The sequence below is a fragment of the Falco naumanni genome, chromosome 10 (assembly GCF_017639655.2).
Source record: "Falco naumanni isolate bFalNau1 chromosome 10, bFalNau1.pat, whole genome shotgun sequence".
Classification (NCBI taxonomy): domain Eukaryota; kingdom Metazoa; phylum Chordata; class Aves; order Falconiformes; family Falconidae; genus Falco; species Falco naumanni.
In genome coordinates, this window is record NC_054063.1 from 18,669,221 (window position 1) to 18,694,022 (window position 24,802).

General features: G+C 63.9%; 2 protein-coding genes across 6 annotated transcripts in view; both read left to right on the plus strand.

Annotated features, from left to right (window-relative positions):
* KDM2A (lysine demethylase 2A) overlaps positions 1–12,617 on the plus strand; it is a 51,749-nt gene extending 39,132 nt beyond the window's left edge. For 2 of the 4 annotated variants that reach the window (XM_040607980.1, XM_040607979.1), the window contains 9 exons: positions 3,516–3,599; positions 5,211–5,477; positions 5,696–5,827; positions 5,907–5,996; positions 6,883–7,595; positions 8,757–8,920; positions 9,255–9,413; positions 9,607–9,822; positions 9,989–12,617. In XM_040607980.1, the coding sequence (XP_040463914.1) occupies positions 3,516–3,599; positions 5,211–5,477; positions 5,696–5,827; positions 5,907–5,996; positions 6,883–7,595; positions 8,757–8,920; positions 9,255–9,413; positions 9,607–9,822; positions 9,989–10,170 (2,007 nt within the window). In that variant the 3' untranslated portion in view covers positions 10,171–12,617. Of the gene's footprint in view, positions 1–1,512; positions 2,092–3,515; positions 3,600–5,210; positions 5,478–5,695; positions 5,828–5,906; positions 5,997–6,882; positions 7,596–8,756; positions 8,921–9,254; positions 9,414–9,606; positions 9,823–9,988 lie in introns of those variants that run through there. The other 2 variants (XM_040607982.1, XM_040607981.1) reach the window with 2 other exon arrangements.
* Positions 12,618–14,641: 2,024 nt separating this feature from the next.
* On the plus strand, positions 14,642–24,780 carry GRK2 (G protein-coupled receptor kinase 2). 2 transcript variants are annotated; one of them, XM_040609154.1, is made up of 21 exons: positions 14,642–14,843; positions 16,276–16,352; positions 17,061–17,134; positions 17,571–17,672; positions 17,963–18,037; positions 18,528–18,589; positions 18,899–18,950; positions 19,274–19,365; positions 19,793–19,892; positions 20,026–20,104; positions 20,255–20,385; positions 20,804–20,898; positions 20,978–21,085; positions 21,164–21,230; positions 21,869–21,969; positions 22,117–22,183; positions 22,266–22,361; positions 22,443–22,605; positions 22,707–22,843; positions 23,079–23,189; positions 23,645–24,780. In XM_040609154.1, the coding sequence occupies exons 1-21, from the start codon at positions 14,731–14,733 to the stop codon at positions 23,804–23,806; spliced, it is 2,064 nt and encodes a 687-aa protein (XP_040465088.1). In that variant the 5' UTR covers positions 14,642–14,730; the 3' UTR covers positions 23,807–24,780. The 2 variants fall into 2 exon arrangements, with proteins under 2 accessions (XP_040465088.1, XP_040465087.1); XM_040609153.1 differs by having other exon boundaries at positions 14,643–14,843; positions 23,076–23,189; positions 23,645–24,779.
* The last annotated feature ends 22 nt before the right edge of the window (positions 24,781–24,802 follow it).

Sequence of the window (24,802 nt, forward strand, 5' to 3'; positions counted from 1 at the left end):
TCTATTTGGGCCCTGCATGAAGGTGTTGGAGCACCAAGCATTGTAGAAACAAGAAGAGCCTCTCCCAGAAGTGCTGATCCCATCTCCAGGACCTCATCTCAAAGCCTCTGATCTGGCATTGCCCACGTGCCTGGCTCTGTTGCGCTGCCTTCTCCCCAGGCCTGGAGACATCATCTCACTCCTCTGCAAATGCCTGTTATTCTCCTCGTCTGCCTGATCTGCCCCTCCTGCGGGTCACATCTGCCTGAAATGTTCCCTGTGCCTCGTGCTCGCCTTTCTCTGCCCCAGTAAATGTGCCATCTGGAATCTGCTTTCCCAAGGTGGTTTGTTTCCCCAGCTGCTCGCATCTGAGAAGCAGCAAACATACAGCTTGCTAAAGTCCAGGGGATTTGGTAAAAGCACTGATGAGCATCCCGGGGAGGAGCGAGTGGTCTCAGGGCGCTCCCTGAGTGTGCGCGGTCCCCCATTTGCTGCAGGGCAGTGGAACGCAGCGAGGACTTGGTGAGGAATGGAGGCTACTTCCACCAGGGATGGATGAGGACGTTCAGGGTGGCCTGTCAGCTATGCCAGGAAGCTGTCCCCCTTTGGTGGGATGACAGCCCTGGTGCCACACTCCTGCCTGTGGGTCGGATGAGACTAAAGCGCAGCGTGAAGCACCGAGCTGAGTGCCAGGCTCCCTCCCAGTGCCTGCGCCAGCAGCGCAGCACTGATGAGATGCCCGACACTGCCACGGTCACTGTCCAAATGGGAACACTGCAGCCTGGAGCATGCAGGGCCAAAGGGTCCTCTGCCACCCTGCCTGACCAGGTGTCACCTCAGGGTGCCATCTGATGTGCTTGACCTTGGCAATGTGACAGAGGAGCCGCTCTGCATGTCCTCTGTGCTGGGCCAAACCAAGCTGCAGGGCTGGGTGTCCCCAGCAAGATCCACCGGGAGCCCAAGGGTGCCGAGGGTGTCACCGGTGGCTCAGGTGGTGACAGTCTGGACCCAAGCATGTGGTCAGTGTGCCACTGGCATCCTGCACGTGGCAAAGACGCGGTGGCTGCCTGTAGATGCTTTAGGTGCACGGGGAGTGAAAGCAGTCGCTGATATCCAGTGCCACTTTGGGGAGCTTGAGTTAGTTCAGGAGTTTCCTCCATTTTAATTGCGGTGGTCTGTCAGTGGGGGTAGGGGGGTCTCAGGGATCTGGGGCTGCTTGGGGGGAACCTTGCTTTGCCCATGGGTATAGGTTTGTCCCCCTTTTGTGGTCAGGTCAGCGGTGGCTTTGGCACTCCGGCAGCTCCCAAACTTGGCTGGCAGGATGTTTGTCAGGGAAGGTTTGTCCATCTGGGGGGGGAAAACGCTGGTGCAGCCCCTGCCGCCCCCACCTTCCGAGGGGCTCCTTCCCCTTGCGTGCATTTAAAAGCCCTTCCTCCCCAGTGGCACCAGCGGCGGCTCCGAGATCCAGGTGGGTTCGGCTTCCAGCGGGAATTCCCCCCCCCCCCCCCCCCCCCAAGCGCCTGGGAGCAGACAAAAGCCAGGCGGCGGGGAGGCTGGCTGCGAGCGGGGCGCGCCTGCGCCCCCCGGCCCCCGGGGAGCCTGGCCCCGGCAGCTCCGGTTGCGGCGGCGGCGGCGGGGGGGCGGTGGGCAGCGCCGCCCGGACCCCTGCGCCAATGCGCCGGGCGCTCGCCCGGGCCCCTCCCGGCTCTGCAGCAGAACGGCTCTGCCCTCTGCTCGTTCGCTCGCTTTTTCTCTTCTGCCATCTTCCCGCTGCAAAGCATTGCTGGGAACCGCATGTGGGTGACGCAGCAGCATTGTTTCAGGCTCAGGAAGCTGCTGCCGCTGCTGCCCAAGGGCTCGGCAGGAGCGCGCCGCTGCCAGTGCGGCTGCTGGAGCCGGGGAGGAGCGGGGGGTGCCCGGGGCGGGGAGCGCGGCTGCTCCCCCAGCCATGGCCCCCAACACCGGGGGTCCGTCTCGGGGCCGCTCGGACTGAGCCAGCCCCTGGAGGGCTCCGAGGGGAGGGGGGCCCCCCAGCCCTCGCCGTGCGGGCACCGGAACAAAGAGGGCTCGGCAAACTTCACCCCGGAGTCGCGGCGGCTCTGGAGGCGCAAGGTCAGGCAGCTGGCGGTGCTCGGGGGAGGGCGCGCGGGGATGCTCCCGCCCCAGCCGGGGTGGGGGGGTCCGCGGGGGGGACCCCGCTTCCCTGGAGGGGACCCTGGCCGGTGCTGGGGCTCGGTCTGCCGGCCCTCGGGGCGCGCTGCCGGTGCCGGGTCCCGCTGGCCGCGGGAAGCGTGCGGCGTGTCGGCCCCCGCAGCCGGGGCGGGGAGGGGCAGGGGGGGGAGAGGGGGCTGGCGCCCACCTCGGCTTCAAGCCAGATGCAGCCACAGGACCCGGTCCCGGTCCCCGTCCCCGTCCCTTTTTTCACCAGCCCCTTGGGGGGCCCCCGGCTGGAAACGTGCCTGAGCCACCGTCAGCCCCCCGCGGTGTGCCGGGCAGGGGGAGGTTGCGGTTGTCTGCCCAGGCGTATAGATAGATGTACCTATAGCTATATCTGTGTGTTTGTGAGCCCCCAGCCCCTGACCCTTCCTCTCAGCCTGTGCTCATGGGAGGGCTGCCGGGGAGGCGGAAGGGCTGTAGGCAGCACGCTGAGCTGGGGGGGGGGGGGGGGGGGCGGCCGCGGCTTCCTGCCTCCCACAGCCGCCCCAGGAGGGGGGGGGGGGGGCGGGGAGCGGGGCTGGAGCGGGCACCCCGGGAGCGGGAGCCGCAGGGAGCACCGGCCGGCTGCCCTGGCCCTGCCTGGCAGCGGGAAGCACCGGGAGAGAGCGTGGGGATGCCGGCAGGAGGCTCCTGCGGGCGTAGCCATGGCAACGCCAAGTAAATAAAGCACCTTTGCAATTCGGTGGGGGAACGGCTGTGGGGAGAGGGCTGAGATGCGGGGGGGGGCTGAGGGGGGGTAGGGTGAGTGCAGGGAGCCCCTATCGACCGAGAGCGCGGGTGGCTGTCTTGCCGTAGGGCGGCATGCCCATCCAGTCGGTGCTGCGGGATCTTTCATGTCAAAGTCAAAGCCGAAGCCCGAGGCGGTGCGGGGGAGCAGCTCCTGGCTACCAGCAGCTTGTGCCAGGCTGTGGAAGGGGTGCTGGAGCATCACGTCCTCCTGCCGCCGTGCCCTCTGGCTGCCCTGTGCCTGGGGAGCAGAGAGAGGGGCAGCCCTCCTGCATCCTTGCCCATAAATCCCCCTGGACTGCAAAAGCTTGGCACTCTCCCCCTACCGCCGCACAGCGCGGGGCCTCGGGGCTGAGATGCAGTTGATGAAAGCGCTCGTGCAGATGGACTCGACAGAGCTTGTCTGTCTAATTTGGGGAGGGATCATTGCTCACGGGTGTGGGTAGAGGAGGGCTCCTTCCCAGCCGTGTTTGAAGCATGCTGGCCTTGGCATCTGGTCGGAGCCTGCCTCGCTGGCAGGAGCCTTGTTTCACTCTGTTCACACCTGTGCTTTTTGTCTGTCTGCTTCCCCCCCCCCCTTCTCTCTTCATTAGCTGCTGCTAGAAGAATACGCAAACAGCGACCCCAAACTGGCACTTACAGGCATCCCCATCGTCCAGTGGCCCAAGAGGGATAAGGTAGGAGCTGCGAGGAGGGGAGCTGGGTGGGCATCACGTGTGGCTGAGCTGATGACCTGTCCTTGGCTGAGTCGCTGCCTGTGGTGGTGGCACTGCTTCCGTAACAGCCTCAGGAGCCTGAGGTGGTGGGCAGGAAGGGAGCGGCGCAGAGGCAGGCCGTGGGGCGCCACTGCCTCCGCAGCACTGCGGGCAAACCCGTTTGCTGGCAGCGGTGGAGATCTCCCACCGGTAACTGGGTCAGCCCCAGCTGCTCAATGTTCTCCAGCCCCTCGGTCATGTTCGGAGGAGGTGTAGGGTTTGATGCTTGGCATCAGCCCTGCCTGTTTGGTGGGCAGGCCAGCCCCTCGCTGCTAGGTGAGTGTGCCCTTTGGGTCCCTGCCAGCGTGCTGTCCATGCTGTAGCATTGGCTCTTGCAACCTTGAGGAAGGCAGCTCGCTCCTGGGGGTCTCTGCCTTCTGGTAGCAGCTAGCTTGTCAGGAGAGGGACCTTTTAGCATACCCCTGCCCTTCGCTCTACAGCCATGCTCGCAACCCTGGGGCCCAAAGCCGGGCCACAGCCCAGGCTGAGCTCAGAGGGCAGATGGAGGCAAGAAGCAGCCTGCCACCGGCCGGCCGGACTTCCCCTCCACAGGCTGCCTTCCCCTGGCCCGCAGGGACGGCCTCTGTAGGTCACTGCTTCCTTCCTTCCGGGAGACGGGCTCACGGGCAGGCATGTGGGAAGAGCGGGACCCCATTGCACAGGGAAGGGTGGGTAACACCCCGTCTGGAGACAAACAAGCCTCTCAGATTGCCCTTTGGTGTTGCCTGTCTCTGCCTGCCTGCCCTGCCCAAGGGGATCCAGTGAGATTTGCCGCTGCTGGGGCAGCACAAGCATCTCAGGCAGCTTTTCTGGGAGAAGAGACCTGGAGATGTCTGCATGCTTTGGATGCAGCACTCGGATGCTTGGCACATCCCCAGCCCTGTCCTTGTGCTGGGTTTTTTGGGTGCCTGCCTTTCCCCAAGCCCATCAGCTATGGTGCACACGCGATCACAGCCGATCCCAGAAGGTTGCTGATGGGGGGTGCATGGTGGCAGGTCTCTGCTGGAGACCTGTGTTGTCCCACCTGCACTGTAAACAGGGGTGCTTGAATGTTCCCAGCACGCCTCCAGCTTGTGGGAAAGGATGACCAGAGCACTCATGTCAGAGCTGAGCCCTGTCCCTTTGCACAGCTGGCAGAGGGACCCGAGTGGCACAGAGAGAGGACAGCTTTTCTGGCTGCACTTTGTTACTCCTTGCCTCGGAAGGAAAGAGTGGCGGTTGCTGCAGCACCGCAATGTTTTGGGGACTCGGCATCCCTTGTCAGACTCATTTCTGACTCCTGATGGGGGGTGGGAAGAAGGAGCGCTCTTGGCGTGAGGTGGTGAAAGCTGAGCGAGTGCGCTGGAGGAGAGCTGCTTGGGGCAGCACCGATACAGGCTCCTTTATCTGCGGAGAGCTGAGGAAGCAGGGCTGTTCTCGGGCATGTTATCTGAGGCTGCAGCGAGGGAGAAGGGGATCAGAGGCTTTCTGATCCAAGCTGAATGCAGTGGTTGGCTCATCTCACACTAGTTGCCTTTCTATTTTTGTTGCCAGCTAAAGCTCCAGGCCCGGCTGAGGGTGCGCCTGCCCACCATCCCCATCACCAAACCACACACCATGAAGCCAACCCCCCGCCCGACACCCGTCAGGCCTACGGTCTCTCCCATCGTGTCAGGCGCCAGGCGGAGGCGGGTGCGGTGCCGAAAATGCAAGGCTTGCATGCAGGGCGAGTGTGGCATGTGCCACTACTGCAGGGACATGAAGAAGTTTGGCGGGCCTGGCCGCATGAAGCAGTCCTGCATCCTGCGGCAATGCTTAGCGGTGAGTCTCCAGCCTGATCCTTCTCTCAGAAATTCGCTGCAGCCTGGCAGCGGCTCTGTGTGGCTGATTGGGGTCAGACAGAGGAGAGCAATGACCCAAGTTTGCTTCCTGGGGGATAGTTGGTCCCTTCCCCATGATTCGGGTCATGGGGGAGAGGAGGAGGAAAGGGGGAAGGCTGTCCCACCTTGCTCTGGTTTCATCCCTGCTTTCCTTTGTAGCCCAGGCTGCCTCACTCGGTCACGTGTGCACTTTGTGGGGAGGTGGATCAGAACGAGGACTCACAGGACTTTGAGAAGAAGCTCATGGAGTGCTGTATCTGCAACGAGATCGTTCACCCGGGCTGCCTGCAGGTGAGCAGCACGGGCGCCAGGGCAGAGGGGGCTTGGCTTTGGGGAGGGACTGCTGCTGACCACCCGCTTCTCTTTGCAGATGGATGGGGAAGGGCTGCTCAACGATGAGCTCCCGAACTGCTGGGAGTGCCCCAAATGCTACCAGGGTGACGACGCGGAGAAGGGCCAGGTAGGAGCCAAACTGTACTGTGGCAGTGCTGGATGCGTGTCTTACATCCCATGTCATCCTGCTAGGGATCAGGCAGTGTTGGACCAGGCTGGGCTGCGTGGGTGGGCTGCAGGGCAGGCAGGCCCCAGTGCAGGCCAGGGGACCAGTTGGGCAGTGACTAGTGATAGTGGGCATCGCTGGGGGTGCAGTGCTTGGGGGCCTGGCAGCACCCTGCTGCAGTCCGGTCCCGGGATCCCGCAGCAGGGTGAGCTGACAGTCGCCTGCTCTCTGTCCCTGGCTCCCAGAGAGCCCATCAGCAGGCCATGGCCAGGCTCCCGCGGAAGCGGCAGGGGCGGCCAGGTTCTTCTGCCAGCCAGCAAACAGACCGCGTGCAGCGGCAGCTGGCCCGCTGGCAGCTGCCAGCGCTGCCCAGGACACCGGCCTACGGCTGCTGCATCACCTGTAGAACCGTGCCCAGTGCTGTGGATGGAAGTGCAGCAGCTAAGGCAAGCCAGGTGGGGAGCAGCCACCCTGGGGCACCGTCACCTTCTCCTGGGGGATGTGCATGCTTGGGGTGCACATCTGCCTGGTTCCTGGGTCTCCCAGCACTTCACGCGGATGTGATGAGCACCCCTTGTCCCCACAATGTCTTGTGCTGAGCTGTGATCCTGAGGGTTTCCACGCAAGAGGCAGAGGACTGTTAGAGGACAACCCCTTCTGTGAAGGAGGAAGGAAAATGTTGGTTGCTGGTGTGGGTGGATTCTGCTCCTGGTGGTTCTGGGCACTGCTGGTGCAGGCCCTGGCAGCACTATGATGTTCCCGTGGGGAAGAGGAGAGAGAGGGGATGCGTTCCCTAGGCCCGCTGTGACTCGTATCCCTGCTAACCTTCCGCCCTGCTTCCCTGCAGAAGCGGAAGGTGGAGGAGAGCGATGACGACACGGCGCAAGCTAAAGTGCTGCGGCCCCTGCGGAGTTGCGAGGAGCCCCTGACCCCCCCCCCCAACTCGCCCACCCCCATGCTGCAGCTGATCCATGACCCAGCGTCGCCACGAGGCGTGGTGACGCGCTCGTCCCCAGGAGCCGGCCCCAGCGACCACCACAGCGCCAGCAGAGACGAGCGCTTCAAGCGACGGCAGCTGCTGCGGCTCCAAGCCACCGAGCGAACCATGGTGCGGGAGAAGGAGAACAACCCCAGTGGCAAGAAGGAGCTGTCGGAGGTGGAGAAGGCCAAGCTGCACGGCTCCTACCTCACTGTGACGCTCCAGCGCCCCACCAAAGACGTCCATGGCACTTCTATCGTCCCCAAGCTGCAAGCCATCACAGCCTCCTCCACCAACCTGCAGCACTCGCCCCGCGTGGTCATGCGCCACGCACCCACCAGGATGCCCCTGCGGGGTGGGGGGGAGGAGGAGGCAGCCGCCGAGGAGGAGGAGGAGGAAGAGGAGGAGGAGGACGAGAACGCGGAGGAGGGGGGGGCGGCCCGGCTCAACGGCCGAGGGAGCCGGGCGCAGGAGGGCGAGGAGAGCTGCATGCAGCGCGAGGTGTGGATGTCCGTCTTCCGCTACCTCACTCGCAGGGAGCTCTGCGAGTGCATGCGGGTGTGCAAGACCTGGTACAAGTGGTGAGTGTGGGGGTGTGGGGCAGGGTGGGGGGGTGGGCACAGCCAGGGCTGCCCACGTCCTGACGGCTGGATGGAGCACGGCTGTGCCAAGCCTTGTGCCCGATGGGCAGCCAGAGGAAAGGGGGGGAAGGGACCTCACCTCGGTTCCCTCCCCCCGCTCCCCAGAGCTGACACTTGCCAGGCAGCATTGCCCTCGCACCCTGTCGCCAGCCCTGCTGGCTGCTGCCTCTGCCGTGCGTGCGTGGCTCTTAATTGTCTCCTCCTGCCTTCCTCCTGTCCCCTCTGTTGGGAGGTGGTGGCAGACTCTGCTGTCACCTGAGCACCTGTGTCCCCCACCCCGTCCTTTCAAGGAGCTGATGCCCTTTCCTTGTGCTGCCCTGCGTGGTCCTTGCCCTTCCCTGCCTCCTGTCCTGCCGTGGCTCCCGGCAGGCTGAGGTGGGGATGGATTTGCTGGCTGGAAACGCCTTGGGGGGCAGCAGGCCTGAAGACAATGCTGGCACCGGGACAGCTGTGGATGGAGGGCTTGGGAACAGACGGGGACTGGAAACTGGGAGGTTTCTAACCGCCAAGCAGCGGGAATGGCACGATGGGAAAAGATCGGCCCGCTTTGATCAACGGCTGCTGGGAGTGGTGTGTTGTGGCTGGAGAAGAGCGTCCCCTCGCCTGCCACTGGTGTGGCACCTTCTGGGGCACAGCTGAGCTGCCATCGGGTCCTGGGTCTCCCCAGGCTCCCATGGGGGAGGAGGAGTTGGTGTGACCCCGGGCTCTGTTGCAGCTGCTGGCGAAGCAGCGAGTGCTGCCGAGGCTGTGGGGTGGGACCGGGCTGTTCTGCCTGCTGGGACCAAGGATGCTTAAGATCTTTGCTGTGGCAGGAGGAGCACGCGGGAGGGGACAAGCAGGCCAGCAGCTGTGACTCGGAGTCTTGTTACTTGGCAGCAAAACCCTGCTGGGCTGCTCTGGGCATCCCTGGGTGGCCAGATACCTTCGGCAACCTCGCAATGTGTTCAGGGAAACCCAGAGAAACCAGGCAGAGCAGCCTTGTTCTGCAGCTGGGGCCACGCCAGGGCTGGGCTCACCCCCGAAACCAGGCAAAAACCGCTGGCTGTCTCTTGTTCCACGGGGCTTTTGGGGTCTGACTTTCAGCTTTGTCCTTGTCCCCAGGTGCTGTGACAAGAGATTGTGGACAAAGATAGATTTGAGCAGGTGCAAGTCCATCACCCCCCAGGCGCTGAGCGGCATCATCAAAAGACAGCCGGTCAGCCTTGACCTCAGCTGGACCAATATCTCCAAAAAACAGCTTACGTGGCTCGTCAACAGGCTGCCAGGTGAGCTTGGGCTGGGAGGGTTCCATGCCTCTGCCACCAGCCTGTCCCTGAGGCTTCCTGGTGGCTGGAGTGCAGCGAGAGACAGGCTCTGCATCCTGGTACCCACCAGCTCGAAAGCTCCTGGGTGCCTGGATCCCATCACCCAGCAAGCAGCCGATGTGGCTTCCTACCGCTGTGTTTCCAACCTCTCCTTCAGCGAGCCCCGCTCCCCATCCCACCCCTGGCAGGGAGGGGTGCTGCTTCCTTACCTGCCTGGAGAAAGAGGATTGAGATCCAGGACACCTCGGAGCTGACCCAGCCTGTCTGACCTGTTGCCTCTTTCCCTTTCTGGCAGGCCTGAAAGACCTCATCCTAGCGGGCTGTTCCTGGTCTGCGGTCTGTGCTCTCAGTACCTCCAGCTGCCCCCTTCTCAGGACCCTCGATCTTCGGTGGGCAGTAGGAATCAAGGACCCTCAGATCCGGGACTTGCTCACGCCTCCAACAGACAAACCCAGTAAGCTGTTGCCCAGGCTGTGGTGGGACAAGGCTGGGGGGCACTGGTGACTGAGAAGGGTCCCCGTGGGTTGTGGGGAGCTGGAGGAGGATGGCGGGCTGGGCACAGAGCAGGGAGGTGATGCTGGATCTGGAATGCCCCAGTGCAGCAGGGCAGATAGTCCATGTTCAGCTTCTCCTTTTTCCTTTTGCAGGTCAGGACAATCGCAGCAAACTCCGCAACATGATTGATTTCCGGCTCGCTGGCCTGGACATCACCGACGCCACGCTGCGGCTGATCATCCGCCATATGCCCCTGCTCTCCCGCCTCGACCTCAGCCACTGCAACCACCTTACGGACCAGTCGGCCAACCTCCTCACGGCCGTGGGCTCTTCCACACGCAACTCCCTCACCGAGCTCAACATGGCAGGTGGGTGTGCTGCCCTGGGTGACCCAGGGCCCTCCTGGACCAGGGAGGGGGGGGCCGGGCTGGACTTGCTGTTGTAAAGCAGCTACCTGCTCCCAGCCTGACACGGGAGCTCGGTGCTGGCTTTGCAAAGGAGCTGCAGCTCACTCTGCCTCTCTTCTCCCTGCAGGCTGCAATAAGCTGACAGACCAGGCCTTGCTGTACCTGCGCCGCATCTCCAACGTCACTCTAATTGACCTGCGAGGTTGCAAACAGATCACCCGCAAAGCCTGTGAGCACTTCATCTCGGACCTGTCCATCAACAGCCTCTACTGCCTGTCCGATGAGAAGCTGATCCAAAAAATCAGCTAGAGACCCTCCCTGGGGCAGACTGAGGAGAAGGAAAAGAGCCCATCCCCCCCCTCTCGGAGAGCCGCTCCTCCACATCCCCACCTTGCCCTCCATGTCCTGCCACTGCCTCCCACCTGACTCGGCAGGCAGGGCCGCTGCTGGCCTCGCTCCACCGTCCTTCCTCCTCCTCCCCCGGGACTTCTGCTGATGAAGACGTCCCGCCAGGCTGGCCAGTACCAGAGGAGGAATGGGCAAATGGCAGGGAGCCTCAGCCCGAAGGCTGGCTGCTCCCAAGGCGGAGGTTGTAATAGAGATCTCTGTGCAGAGAAATGGGGCACCCTCTTCCCCCGGCTTTTCCCCTCCTCCCCATCATCTCCTTGCCTTGAAACACTTGTCACTTCCCGGTTAGCACAAAGCTTGAGGGGCAGGGTCTCTCCAAGGAAGCGGGAGCAGAGCTGGAACAAAACATACCCCTCCGTGCCACCACCAGCTCGTCGCTTGCCCTGCGCTCTCAGCCCCCTCACAGTTTCCCTCGCCCAGCTGCAGGGGCTGCGATGGAACCCCCTCCTCCTCCCACCACCCTCGCGCGGCCGGGTGGCTCTTCGGGTGTCGAGGGCAGGAGCCCCGCAGGCAGGCTGTGGCGGGGTCTCCGGCCGCAGGGCTGACGCAGGCTGGCCGGGAGCAGGCACTTTGCAGCCCACTGTCCCCCTGCCCGGGGGGGGGTGAGGCTGGGGGATGACACGCTTCCACGGCGGGCCAGCGCCAGCCTTCCTGCAGCACCGTCTGTCCCCATGCAGCCCCGCACAGAGGTGACGGCTGGGGCCAGCTGGGAGCAAGGGGAGAAACCGCAGGTACATCAGAGCTCAGGGAGGACTCGGAAAGCATCAGCCAGGGGTGAGTGAGCACGTGGGGGGACAGGAGCTGCCTCCTCTTCCTCCCCAGCTCCCTGCGCGTGGCCCAGCACCACGAAGCACTCTAGGGCCGCCGCGGCCGGAGGGGCGAAGGCTGCTCTGTCTGCCCAGGGTGCTGTGGCCTGGGACCGAACTGGCACGAACGCCCCACTGCATTGTCCTCTCCTTCCCCCACCCCCTTTTAGCTGCCGTTTTTCCTTTGCAATGAATGGTCGGTCCAAAGAACCTCTCTCTAGGGCAGCAGAGAGCTTTTTGCACTTTAAAAAACAAACAAACAAAAAAACAACAACAAAAAAAAGGAAAAAAGGTTGGAATCTTCTTTTGGGTCACTATTTTATTTTCCCTCCCTGTCCTGCCTGTGACCAGACGCTCCCCATCTTTCCCCCCAATGTCAGGACACCGCTCTCCCCCCGGCAGCGCCTACAGATAGCACAAACGGGCCCACCCGTGCCACCGGTCCCCAGCCCCGGAGAGGACGGCCAAGGGGCAGGGGGGCTCCCGTGCCACCCCGCTGCTTCAGAAGCAATAAGGGAGGAGAGGCGGCCACCCGGCCTTCTGTGCGGGGCTGGGGGCACGTCCTCTGCTCGCTGGCTGCCGCAGGGGGCTGCGAGGGGACATGGCACAGTGCCAGGGGCAGTGGTGGCGGTGGGGCTGGAGGGCTTTGAGCAGAAACACCTTGGGCGAGCGGCCGTGCTGGGTGCTGGGGGCCTGCCGCCTTAGCCGCTCATGGCGGTGGCTCCCAGGACAGACGTCGGAAGAATCGAAGCTTTTCTTTTTCCTTTGGATTGATTTTTGAGTTTTGCAACAAGAAAGAAAGCTGGGGTAGAGCTCGGACAGGGCTGGGGGCACGGGGCTCCCTCCACCACCGTGCTGAGGGGCGGCAGCCGACCCTTCCTTGGGGTGGGTTGGGGGGCGGCCGAGCTGGGAGGCACTGACCCCCCCCAGGGTATGTGTGCCGCCCCCCCCCCCCCCCCCCCAGCCGCAGAGACTCGGGCATGCGACCCTCGTCACCCCACCGGCCACCCCGGCCCCCATCCATGGGCAGGGGGTGAAAATCCACAAGGAAGAAAAAAAGGAGAATTCTATATATAAAATCACTTAGTGATTTAAAAGCAACCCAGACTGCTCCCTAAAGACAACTCCTGCAAGAAAAGTCACTATTGTTTAAGGGTTTGGTTGTGTTTTTGTTTTGTTTCAATCCCCCCCCCCTTTACCCCCCCCCCCCTTACCCCCGCCCCCTCGGAGAAATATTGTAAATATATATTTTTTTGTTGGCGATTTAGAGTCCATCTCTGATGTTTGTGCTTTAAAATTAAATGTAAGCATTAAGGGTAAAAGCAAACCAAGTCTTACGCTCTCTCAGTCGGTATGGTTTGGGTTGGGGGTCTCTTGGCTGGGGGCAGAGGGAGGGGAGCTAGTTGGCAAATTTTTTTTTTGTTTCAGTTTTGGTTTGTTTGGTTTTTTGTTTATTTTTGTTTTGGTTTTTTTTTATTTTTGTTTGGTTTGATTTGTTTTTTCCTTTTTCTAAGCATTCTCCGATACTGGTTTTAGAGAGGATCTTTGCTCATAACATATTACCACAGGGATGGGAGAGATGTTGCGGGGGGAGGGAAGATACCAGCCTCTGAAGGGAAATATTTTGTTTCTTGGGGGTGGATTTTTGGAATAAAAAAATTTAAAGAAAAACCAAAACCCTGCGTCTCGGCTCTACCCATTGTTTGTCCGCGAGGGAAGCGGAGGGGACGAGGCTGGGAGCCCCTGGCCCCCCCCCCCCGCTACCCAGCACTGGGGGCTTCTTCCGCCACCCACGCTGATGGAGAGGAGCCTGGGGTGGCCGTGGCAGCTGTCCCCATGTCCCTGGTGACTTCAGGGGGCTGGCGGTGGCAGCTATCCCCATGTCCCTGACGTCTCTAGGGGGCTGGAGGTGGTAGCTGTCCCTGTGTCCCCATCATCTCCAGGGGGCTGGAAGTGGCAGCCACCCCCCTGTCTCGTCACCTGCCCCACAGGTAAGCGGGGGCCACGGGTCCCCTGGGGCAACCTGAGGCTGCTGCCCATCCTCTGTCTCCCTTGGGGAAAACTGGTCTTTCCCAGCGGATTGCTGGGCTGCCCCTGCCCGCACCCTGTCTTAGTCTCCCACTCCCCAGCTGTGTCCCATCTGCAACCTGCCTGACCAGAGCAGGCAGGGAGCGCAGGCAGGGGGTGCAGGCATCTCCCCCGCAGCCAGGGCCAGCCCCCCCCATGCCCCTTGGGACGAGCTTGGTCTCCCCAGCTGTGCCATGGCTGGGGGCAAACCCACAGGGACGCACCAAGCCACCTTTCCGCAGGGATTTATCCCTCTCCTAGGCTGGGTTTAAGGGCTGGGAGGCCGCCAGGGCAGACCCGCTGCGCCGGCCCAGGGCTGGCTCTGGGCCCACAGGGCCACCGAGGTGCCGTTTGCTGTCACCTCCGCAGGGATGGCAGGGCCGGGGGTCCCCGTGGCAGTTGGGGCTGTAGCAAGAGCAGCAGAACCAGCCCCCCGCGGGCCGTTGAACAATCTCCTCCACGGGTGGCTGAAGCCACAGCCACCACAACGCGCCACGCACGGAGGCACCAGGCACAGAGTCAGGGTCATCACCCTCATATGCCACCTGTCCCCTGCCCCCAGGGACAGGCAGCCCCCCGGAGCGGGGTGGCCGCCACCATCACCCAGTGGTTTCAGGCTCCATTTATAGCAGCCTCATCCCTCCAGAGCGAGGGTCCCAGCCACCATGCCGCTGGTCCCTGCCCTGGCCAGGGGACATGGGGACACCCCGCTGCAGGGGTCCCCCCGGCGACATCCCACGGAGGGACCTGGCCCCTCTCCCTGTGCCGCAGCCCCAGGTGGGGGATCCTGGCACAGGGTGTGTGGGGTGACACACCTCTGGGGTCACACGGCGTCACACCCGCTGTCACACGCGGGTGCACTCGGGTGCAGTGCCACACGTGCTGTCATGCACCATTGCAGCTGGTGGCTGACATGCATGGTGTGACATGGGGAGCACTGTCACGTGTGCGGGCACACCTGCTGGGTCACACACACGGTGGCACATCTAGTGGCACACACCCATGGAGCCACAAACACACGGTGTCATACACACATGGTGCCAGACACGCAGAGTATCACACATGCGTGGTGCCACGCACTGTCACGGCCACCGAGTCCCACACACAGTGTCACAGACACACACGCTGGCACGCGCACACACAGTGACATGCACACGCAGCGTCACGCACTCGCTGTCACACGCACACGGTGTCACAGCCACACAGGGTCACACACCACACGCGCCCGCTCGCCGAAGCTGGCACGGCCCCGCCCCGTGGGCGGAGCGAAGGACGGCCCCGCCCAGCCCCGGGCCGGCAGCGCCGCCCGTCACGCTCGGGCACGCGCAGGGGCACGCGCTGCCCCGGCCGCCCCGCCCGCCATGGCCCCCGGCCGCTGAGGCCGCGCCGCCGCCTACGTCCTCCCCGCGCCGGGCCGGGGCCGTCCCGGGGCCATTCCGGGGCGGGGGGGTGGTAGGGGTGGGGGTGGTGGGGGTGGTGGGGGAGCGGCCGCCCCCGGTTCCGGTTCCGCCTCCCGGTTCCGGTTCCGGGTCCGTCCGGGTCCGGGCCGGCGGCGGTGGGGCCGGCGGGGCCGGCGGCGCGGTGCAAGATGGCGGACCTGGAGGCGGTGCTGGCGGACGTGAGCTACCTGATGGCCATGGAGAAGAGCCGCGCCGCTCCCGCCGCCCGTGCCAGCAAGAGGATCCTCCTGCCCGAGCCCAGGTGAGGCCCCGCGGCCGGCCGGGCCCTGCTCTGCCCCCGGCGCCCCCGGCCCCCGGTCCCCCGGCCCGGCCCCGCACCCCGCACACATGTGCACACAGGGCGTGCACCGGCCCCCCGCCCGCACACACCTGCCCGGCACACGCACGGACACACCCTGCCCGGCACACGCGTGCACACATATGTACATATATGCACAGACACCCTGCCCGGCACGCGTACGGGCACATGCATGCACACACACCCTGCCTGGCACATGCACACGCGTGGACACATGCACATGCATCCTGCTTGGCAAATGCATGCACACACATTGATGCGTACACACACACTCTGCCTGGCACATGCACACACACAGACACATGGACATACACCCTGCCCGGCACATGCACGCAGACACACACACGCGCACATGCCCCCAACCTGGCACATGCATGCACAGGGACACACACACCCTGCCCGGCACATTACGCACGCAGACACACGCTCACACCCAGCTGTGCATGCCCACTGTGCGCACCCACACACCCTCCCAGCAGCACACACCTCCCTTGCCAGGCACGCCTGCATCTGCGCCTGTGCCCTCCTGCAGCCGTGTGTGTGTACACACAAACGTATACACACGTGCAGAGCGCTGAGGGGGCTGCGTGCACACACCTGTGTGCTTGCACATGCACAGGCGGTGTGTAGCAACACTCACACGCAGGGGCTCAGCTGGCACGCGCAGGACCTTACCCCTCCCTGTGCACGCACACACACACACGCAGAGCTGTGGTGCTCCCCGCTGCACACGCCACCCCTGCACTTGTGTCACCTTCATGTCCGCACCCCCTGCTGCCCACGCAACCCGCTTCACAACTTCCCTTTGCACACCCAGCCTGCGCAGGCTGGCGCGCGCACACACATACACACAGCTGGCCCCACACAGCGGCACAGCGAGCGCGGCACAACACGCCATGCAGCAGCACAGCATGCCATGCGCAGGGTGTGGTGGCAGATGGCACAGCACCCAGCACCCTGTGCCGCAGCCTGACACAACACCCGCAGCACAGCCTGGCCCGTGCCTGCCCCCCACGCTCTCGGCACACGCTGCCCCGCTCCTCCCTGGGGAGCAGGAGGGGACCCTGGCATGCAGCCCCGCTCCCACTGTCCTCCTGCGCCTTTGCTGTCAGGCACCAGGGAGGCTTTTTTGGGGTACCCTCCTCCCCAGCTTCTCTTGGACCGCAGCGTGTGGGGCACCCTGTGCCTGACCGTTACTGGGGCCCAGCAACGTGTCACACTTTGGGGACATACACACATAAGAGGGGAGGGAGCCTGCCAACAGGGCTTGGGGTGGCCTGGGGACACAGGAGGTGTGTGCGGGTACAGGGTAGGCACGGGGGGCTGTGGGGGCACAGGACAGGCAGGGCGCTGAGCCCCTCCGGTGTCTCCCCAGCATCCGCAGCGTCATGCAGAAATACCTGGAGGACCGGGGAGAGGTGACGTTCGACAAGATCTTCACGCAGAAGATCGGTGAGCTGGAGGCACAGGGGCTGCAGGGGACAGGGTGGGGCGCAGGGGAGGGCACATGGATGAGCACCCACAAACGCGGCTGGCTGTGCGCCTGGGCAAGTGGCGGTGAGCTGGGTTGGTGGCAGCCGTGACAGAGGTAGTGGCCGTGGCCGTTCCCCTCTGCCCCTGGCGTGGCCTGAGGGAAGCAAGGGGGCTGCGGGGCCCGGCTGGGCAGAGGTGCCTGGGGGCTGCGTGTGACACAAGCCCCTGCGCCACGCTCCCCACCCCACGTCCCCTGCCCTGTCACTTCCCCCAGCACTAACCGTCCGGGGCAGGAAGCGCCTCTCACTTCCTCCCGCCGGCTCTGGCGGTTTCCAGGCACGTCCGCCCCACAGCAGCCTGCTCTGTGGTGCCCGCCTGTGCCCCTGCCCCATTGCTCCCCCACTGCATCAACCTCCTCGCCACCCCACCGTACCCCTGCCCCGCAGTGCCCTGTAGCACTGCACTGCTGCTCCCCGTGCCAGCCAGTGGCCGTGCCTCACTGCGTCACCCTGCCAAACCCTGCCCAGTCCCCTGCTTGGCACTTCCCCTTCCACGGGCCTGCATGGGAGTGGCTGTGGGGACAGGCAGGCCCGGGGGACACCCCTGTACCCCGTTGGCCTGGGCTATGGGGCTCGTGCAGCCACTCCAGGGCAGGCATCTCTCATGCTCTGGTTCTGTCCCTACCAGGGTACCTGCTGTTCCGTGACTTCGCCTTTAACCAGGCAGAGGAGGCCAAACCCCTGATGGAGTTTTATGAGGAGGTGAGACAGGGAGACCCATCTGGATGCAACCCCGTGTTCATGAGGAGAGGTGAGGGTGGGATTTGGTACCTACAGGGCCCACAGACGTGGTACCAAGAGCATGCAGAGTACCCAAGGGAGATGGTGCCCAGGAGGCCAGGAGGTGATGCCCTGGTTACCCAGGGGACGTGATAAACATGGGGTGAGGAGGTGATGCCCTGGTTACCCAGGGGACGTGATAAACATGGGGTGAGGAGGTGATGCCCTGGTTACCCAGGGGATGTGATAAACATGGGGTGCCCATGGGACGTGGTACCCAGAGGGGCTGGGGCAGTGGTTCCCAGTGTACCAGGTCCCAGGGGCTGTGCCCACCCTGTGTGGGGTGAAGGCTGTGCCCCATGGTGGCACAGGCCTGGGGGTGGTGTGCCCTGTGCCATGGGAGCTCTGCGTTTGCCAGATCAAGAAGTATGAGAAGCTGGACTCGGAGGAGGAGCGAACTGCCCGGAGCCGCCATATCTTTGACCATTACATCATGAAGGAGCTGCTGGCCTGCTCCCACGTGAGTGCTGTGCTGTGCAGGTGCTGAGCCAGCGCTACAGTGGGGTGAGGTACCGGGTGGGGTCCCCAGAGCAGGCAGGAGGGATGTACCCAGTGTGCCCAGCGGGCCTGGTACCCAGTGTCTTCAGAGGGACCTCCAAAACCATCGTTGACTCTGCTCGGGGAGCCACAGACCCAGCCCTGTGGATGGGGGTTCCTCCATGAGTTCCCCCACTTGTGCAGCAGCCCTGCCTTGCCCCTGTGCGCCTGCCCCTTCTGCCCAGGGTGACGTTGTCCTGTCTGTCCTCACAGCCCTTCTCCAAGAGTGCCACGGAGCATGTCCAAAGCCGCCTGAGCAAGAAGCAGGTGCCCCCAGACCTCTTCCAGGTGAGCATCACCCGGGACAGAGAGGGGGCTCCCTGCCACCTCTGGTGCTCGGAGGGTTAATCGTTACAGGGCGCTGGTGGGGACAGGGGCCTCTAGAGATAGTGGAGGGTCCCCGAAGGTATGGGCACCCCAAGGGATGGTGAGAGGATCCCTGACAGATTGGGAGTGAGTGGGATTGCTGATGGTCCCTGTGGGGTGGTAGTCAGGAGTCTGGGGGCTGGAGGTAACAGAGGGGCTCCTCAGAGGGTGGTAATTGGAACCTTGGATGTAGAGGTGACATGGGGTGACAGCAGGGTCCCCAGCACTGGTGACATTGTGGTCTCCAGAGACTCGGGTGACGCTGGGTGGCAGAAGCATCCCCCAAGCCTGGCAGTGGCAGGGTGGCAATGGCATCCCAGGGGTGGAGACCTCACATAATGATGGGACCTGAGGGGTACAAGTGACCTGGGTGGCACTGGGGACCCAGCACTGAGCCCTGTGTCCTTCACAGCCCTACATTGAGGAGATCTGCCAGAACCTGCGTGGGGGTATCTTCCAGAAATTCATCGAGAGGTGAGATGGGGGAAAGTCCCGTGCAGGTTGGGGTGTCTCATCCCACTGGGGACCAGGGTCTCCTGGTGCAGAGAGGGGCCAGGAGTCCCTTCTTAGATAGGAGCTCCAGGGGTGCCTGTCCCCAGACCAGGGACTCAGGGGACTCTTCTCATTCCCAGGTCTGGCCCGGGGTCTCTGTTCCCAGACAGGGGTCCCAGGGGGTGCTGCCTGTCTCCAGACAAGTCCAAGGGGTCCTTCTGCCCCAAGATGGGTCTTGGAGGGGTGTTCCTCCAGGGGCTCCACTCTTGCCCTCTCTGTGCTTCATTACAGTGACAAGTTCACACGGTTCTGCCAGTGGAAGAACGTGGAGCTGAACATCCATGTGAGCAGGGACCCCTGCGCCTCGGGGCACCTCTGGGCACGTCCAGGGATGGGGGGACAGACGTGGGCACAGTGACAAGGCTGCTGTCCTGGGGTTCACTAGGGCTGGTGTGGGTGTCCTCACACCCCTCCCAGGCTTTCACTCACTCACAGGTGGCTCTCCCACACCTGCCCACACTTGTGGGGACATTGTGGAGCAGCCTCCATGTTCCTCACCCAGGGAAACTGAGGCAGGGTGTGGGACCCTGCTGCTCTTGGTGCAGGGCAGGTGCTGCAAGACCCAGGTGTCCAGGCTCACGCCCGCCTCCTTCTCGCCCCCTCCAGCTCACCATGAACGACTTCAGTGTTCACCGAATCATCGGCCGTGGTGGTTTTGGGGAGGTCTACGGCTGCCGGAAAGCAGATACGGGCAAAATGTAATGGGGGAAGCCCCGTTGTGGGGGTCCAGAGGGATCTGCCTGCGGGGGGACACACACACAGGGAGAGTCACACACGCAGGGAGAGAGACACACACGTTGGGGCTGTGGTGGTGGTCCCGAGGGCATCTGCAGTGGTGTTGCCATAACAACAGATGTTAGGGGGTTGTGGAAGTATTGCCATGGCTACAGGTTTTGGGAAGGGGGGGATACAGGGACGTCATGGCCGTGGGTGGTAGCTGGATGCGGTGATGTGGCCGTGGGTGCTGGCGCTGGAGGGACGCAGTGGCGGGGCTGCGGGTGGCAGGGCTGTGGTGAGATGGTAGTGGCCCAGGAGGGTCGTGGCACCGTGGCCATGGGCATATGCTGGCTGTGGCACCGAAGCCGCAGGCAGCAGCAGGACCTTGCAGGGACTCTTTGCCCCCAGGTATGCCATGAAGTGTTTGGACAAGAAACGCATCAAGATGAAGCAGGGTGAGACCCTGGCCCTCAACGAGCGCATCATGCTGTCCCTTGTCAGCACTGGGGTGAGGGCACGCGGGCACTGGGCAGGGCTGGCACCCTGGTTACAGGCTGTGGCACAAGCGAGGGCAGAGGGGTGGTGAGGGAGAGTGCCCCCGGGGCACCGCCGGCACTGCGTGACCCTGTCTCTCCTGCCAGGACTGCCCATTCATCGTGTGCATGTCCTACGCCTTCCACACGCCCGACAAGCTCAGCTTCATCCTCGACCTCATGAACGGTGAGAGGCCCCAGTCCTGAGGGACCCCCGCAGCCAGCCCTCAGCACCAGGGCTGCAGCTGGCCTGAGCCACAGGCTCAAAGACCCCTGCCCACACAGTCTGGGGCACAGAGGGCAGTGCCAGGGTGACAGCTGGTCCCTGCCATCACAGGGGGAGACCTGCATTATCACCTGTCCCAGCACGGTGTCTTCTCGGAGGCAGAGATGAGGTTCTACGCGGCTGAGATCATCCTGGGCCTGGAGCACATGCACAGCCGCTTTGTGGTGTACCGTGACCTCAAGGTGACTGACCCCATGGCACCCACAAACACTGCGGGCACCCTCAGACCCTGCAGGTGTCTAGAGGCCCTGTTGGCATCCCTGGACCCTCTAGAACTGTGTCTCCTGGACTCTGGGCATACACAGACCCTTCAGGAGCCCTCAGACCCCATGGGCACTCCCCGAACCCAGAGGGCACCCCTAATCCTGCAGGCCCCCCCCCCAGACTCCATGGGCACTCTTGGGGTGCTGCGGGCATCCTGAGGCCTTGCAGGGCGCTTGCAGACTCCACTGGTGCTTCCTGGTGCATCAGGCACCTCAGTCCTGTGGACACCCCCAAATCCCAGACCCATGTGGGCACCCCAACCTCGCTGCCCCCCCCGTGCCTCTGCCATGCCTGTGGGCAGCGCTTGGGCTCAGGAGTGGCACGGTGTCTTGGCAGCCAGCAAACATCCTCCTGGATGAGTTTGGGCACGTCCGCATCTCAGACCTGGGCCTGGCCTGTGACTTCTCCAAGAAGAAGCCCCATGCCAGTGTGTGAGTGTGCCCCCTGCCCCCCTGCCTGCCCTGCCCGCCTGCCCGGCACAGCCCCTGACCCTGCTCTCTGCCCCCGCAGGGGCACCCATGGGTACATGGCTCCAGAGGTGCTGCAGAAAGGAGTGGCGTATGACAGCAGCGCTGACTGGTTCTCACTGGGCTGCATGCTGTTCAAGCTGCTCCGGGGGTGAGTGTGTGGGCACGGGCGGGCACAGGTGGGCATGGGTGGGCACTGCTGACTTTCCCTCTCCCCTCGTGGCTGCAGGCACAGCCCCTTTCGGCAGCACAAGACGAAGGACAAGCATGAGATCGACCGTATGACCCTCACCATGGTGAGCTGGGATACCCTGGGCTTTGCCCTGTGTGCCAGGGAGGGCTGAGGCAGGTGTGGATTGGGCGCGAGCACCCCTGTGCTGCTGTGCCCCCCACCGTGTGCTGACAGAGGCCTGGGGGGCACATGGAGGGTGTGTGGGGGCAGGGGTACCTCGTCCCTGAAGGGGAGCAGTGCCCGGGGTATGTGTTCGTGACCATCTCTACATGTGTATGCACATGTGTGTGCAGAATGACGTGTGCAAGTGGATGTCTGCACATGGGCATGTTTGTGTCCACACACACTCACGGGTGGGTTGTGCCCAGCGGTGTGTGCAGTGTCTGCAGTCCGTGCAGACGCCTGTGTGCTGTTCACATGTGTGAGCCGCTGTGCACTCGTGTGCCTGGTGTGTGCACTCACACATCCACCTGTATGTGCTTGCACGGGGCTGGATATGCACATGCACACGTGTGTGTGTGCGTTGGTGTGCACGCTCTGGTGCACAGGCACGTGTAAGTGTGTGCGCATCACCCGGTGTGTGTCAGTGTGTATCCTGTGCACGTGCAGGGCTCTGTGTGTGCACACCTCTGCGTATCTGTGCACACCTGTCCCCTTGCACACGTGTGCTTACGGTGTGAGCGACCCTGCCCTCTCTTGCAGGCCATCGAGCTGCCAGACTCCTTCTCCCCCGAATTGCGCTCCCTCCTCGAGGGGCTGCTGCAGCGAGACGTTAACCGGCGGCTGGGCTGCATGGGGCACGGGTGAGTCCCGGCGGGCACAGTGGGCACCCGAGCGGTGCCCAGGGCTTAGGCAGAAGGCGGGCAGGGACAGAGGGTGTGCTGGCACAGCACCCTGGCCCCGGGGCTGCAGCCGGGAGCCAGCAGTGCTCACCCCCTCGCACTCCCCAGGGCTCAGGAGGTGAAGGAGGAGCCCTTCTTCAAGGGTCTGGACTGGCAGATGGTTTTCCTGCAGAAGGTGAGGGGCACCACGCCTGGGTGCAGGAAGGCGTATGGGGGCACGGGCAGCCACCCCTCTGAAACCCCTTTCCTGCCTGCAGTACCCACCGCCCCTGATCCCACCCCGCGGTGAGGTGAATGCGGCTGACGCCTTCGACATCGGCTCCTTTGATGAGGAGGACACGAAGGGCATCAAGGTACCAGGGCAGAGGGGCTGAGCGTGGGGGGGCTGCGGTGGCAGGTACCCCCTGACCCAGCGATGCCTCCCTGCCCGCCAGCTGCTGGAGAGCGACCAGGAGCTGTACCGCAACTTCCCACTCACCATCTCGGAGCGGTGGCAGCAGGAGGTGACAGAGACCGTCTTCGAAGCCGTCAACGCTGACACCGACAAGCTGGAAGCTCGCAAGAAGGCCAAGAACAAGCAGCTGGGCCATGAGGAGGGTGAGTGGGCTTGATGCCCCCCAGGTCCTGCCCTCCCCCCTGACAGCCCCCCCAACCGTGCCACGGGCTGACCCTGACTTTCCTCGGCGCGGCGGGCACAGAGTACGCCATGGGCAAGGACTGCATCATGCACGGGTACATGGCCAAGCTGGGCAACCCCTTCCTGACACAGTGGCAGCGCCGCTACTTCTACCTCTTCCCCAACCGCCTGGAGTGGCGCGGGGAGGGCGAGTCGCCGGTAAGGCGGGCACGGGGCAAGTCGGCGGGGGCACAAGGCAGCGTGGGGCAAGTTGGGGGGCACGGGGGTTACTCCACGGGCACAACTTGGCACTGGTGGACATCAGGGTGTGCAGGGCACAGGGGGTGAGGGATGTGCACAAGCAGGCATGGCACTGCGAGGGGGGTGGGGGTCTTGGGGGGACCGCGGTGAGGCACTGGGGGCAGGGGCTGGGCTGAGCCTGTCCCCCCAGCAGTCCCTGCTCACCATGGAGGAGATCGACTCGGTGGAGGAGACGCAGGTGAAGGAGCGCAAGTGCATCCTGCTCCGCATCCGCGGTGGCAAGCAGTTCGTGCTGCAGTGTGATGTGAGTGTGCCCTGGGTCACCTGCTGGGGCTGGCCACCCTGGCTGGGAGCTAGCCACCCCCTGGGGTCAGCAGCCACCCTTGCCAGGCACTAGCCCGTCACCGGCCGCCTTCCCTGGGTGCCAGTTGCTCCCACTGGGCACTAACCAAACCCTGCTAGGTGCTAGCCATCTCCTGCTAGTTGCTAGTCATCCCCTCTGCTGAGTGCTAGCCACCTCCAGGCCATCGCTAGTCATCCCCTCTGCTGAGCGCTAACCACCTCCTCCTGCCAGTTGCTGGCCACCTCTTGCTGGCCACTAGCCCTGTGTGTTTAGCCCTCCGAGCCATTGCGGGACACAAATACTGAAAGCTTGGGGCAACCCCAGAGTGCTGGCACCCCGGGGAGCCCCCGACCACCCTGTACCCTGCCCCGACCCCCCGGGGAGCCCCAGCCTGACGCGTGCCCTGCCCTGCACAGAGTGACCCCGAGCTGGTGCAGTGGCGGAAGGAGCTGCGGGACGCCCAGCGCCAGGCCCAGCAGCTGCTGCAGCGGGTGCCGCGCATGCAGAACAAGCCCCGCTCGCCCGTGGTGGAGCTCAGCAAAGTGCCGTTCATCCAGCGCTCTGCCAACGGGCTCTGACCCCGTGCCAACACGCCCGCGCGCCCTCCTCCCCCCTTCCCACCCCGCCTCTAATTTATTGGGTTGGGTTCCCGCGTGCCCCCGCTCCTTTTCGTTGTCCCCAGGCCGGGCGTTGGAGGACACCCGGTTGCTGATCTCGCCCGCCAGGCGTGGAGGGGGCACGGCTGTGCTGGCGTGGTCCCAGCCCAGCCTCTGGCGCGGAGCTGGCGCTGGGTGCATGGCGTGGCTCAGCACCTCTCCTTGGCGTCCCCCCAATCCTCCACCAACTCTCCGGCTAAGATGAAGGCAGCCCCTGCGCCCCCTCTCCATGCCCGCCTGCTTCGCCACGGGTGTGTGTGCCAAATGGGGCAGGTGGGTACCCCGCTCCGGCCGGGCAGGGAACCGGCCAGCTCACCTCACCCGTAGCCTTTGCCCACCTCCCTGCCAGCCGGTGTGCCCCGGCTCGGCCGTGCCTGTCCTGTGGGTGCCAAGTCCTGAGGGGGGGAGGTGTGGGTGTGTGTGTGTGAGTGCACCCCTGTAAATATTGTGCTATGGGTCCCCTGTGCCCCCTGGCCATGCTGCTGCCCCTCTTGCCATCCCCCCTGGGCAAGCGGGGTGACACCCCCCCCAGCCCCCTGCCATCCCCCAAGCTGTGGGGTGGCAGTGCGTGGTTGGGGGGGCACGGGCTGGCTGAAGAGGAGGGAGCAGGTGAGAGGCACACACACCCCCCCCAGATCAGCCTCCTGGGGCACTGGGCCCATCCTCAGCTGGGGGACATGGGGACAGTGTCCCCCAGGGCCCCCACCCCCTGCCCCCCCCACCCCCTGGCAGCATCTGTAAATATTGCTCTCTGGTCGATCCGCTCCAGGGGCTGGGGTGGGCAGAGGGTGGCACCAGGTAGGGCCGGGGGCACTGATGAATGAGATTTTAATGAGAAGAGACGTGAGAATGCGAGAAAAAGAGGAAAAAAAAAAGTTTTTATAATAAAAATCTGGAAAAAAAAAACCCAAGATCCAA

What these genes read in the sequence shown, in the direction of transcription:
- GRK2 (XM_040609153.1), top strand. Translation starts at nt 14,731, where the DNA reads ATGGCGGACCTGGAGGCGGTGCTGGCGGACGTGAGCTACCTGATGGCC. An exon ending in GATCTTCACGCAGAAGATCG is followed by an intron (nt 16,353 to 17,060) that starts GTGAGCTGGAGG and finishes TGTCCCTACCAG; the next exon opens with GGTACCTGCTGTTCCGTGAC. An exon ending in AAGAAGCCCCATGCCAGTGT is followed by an intron (nt 20,899 to 20,977) that starts GTGAGTGTGCCC and finishes CTGCCCCCGCAG; the next exon opens with GGGCACCCATGGGTACATGG.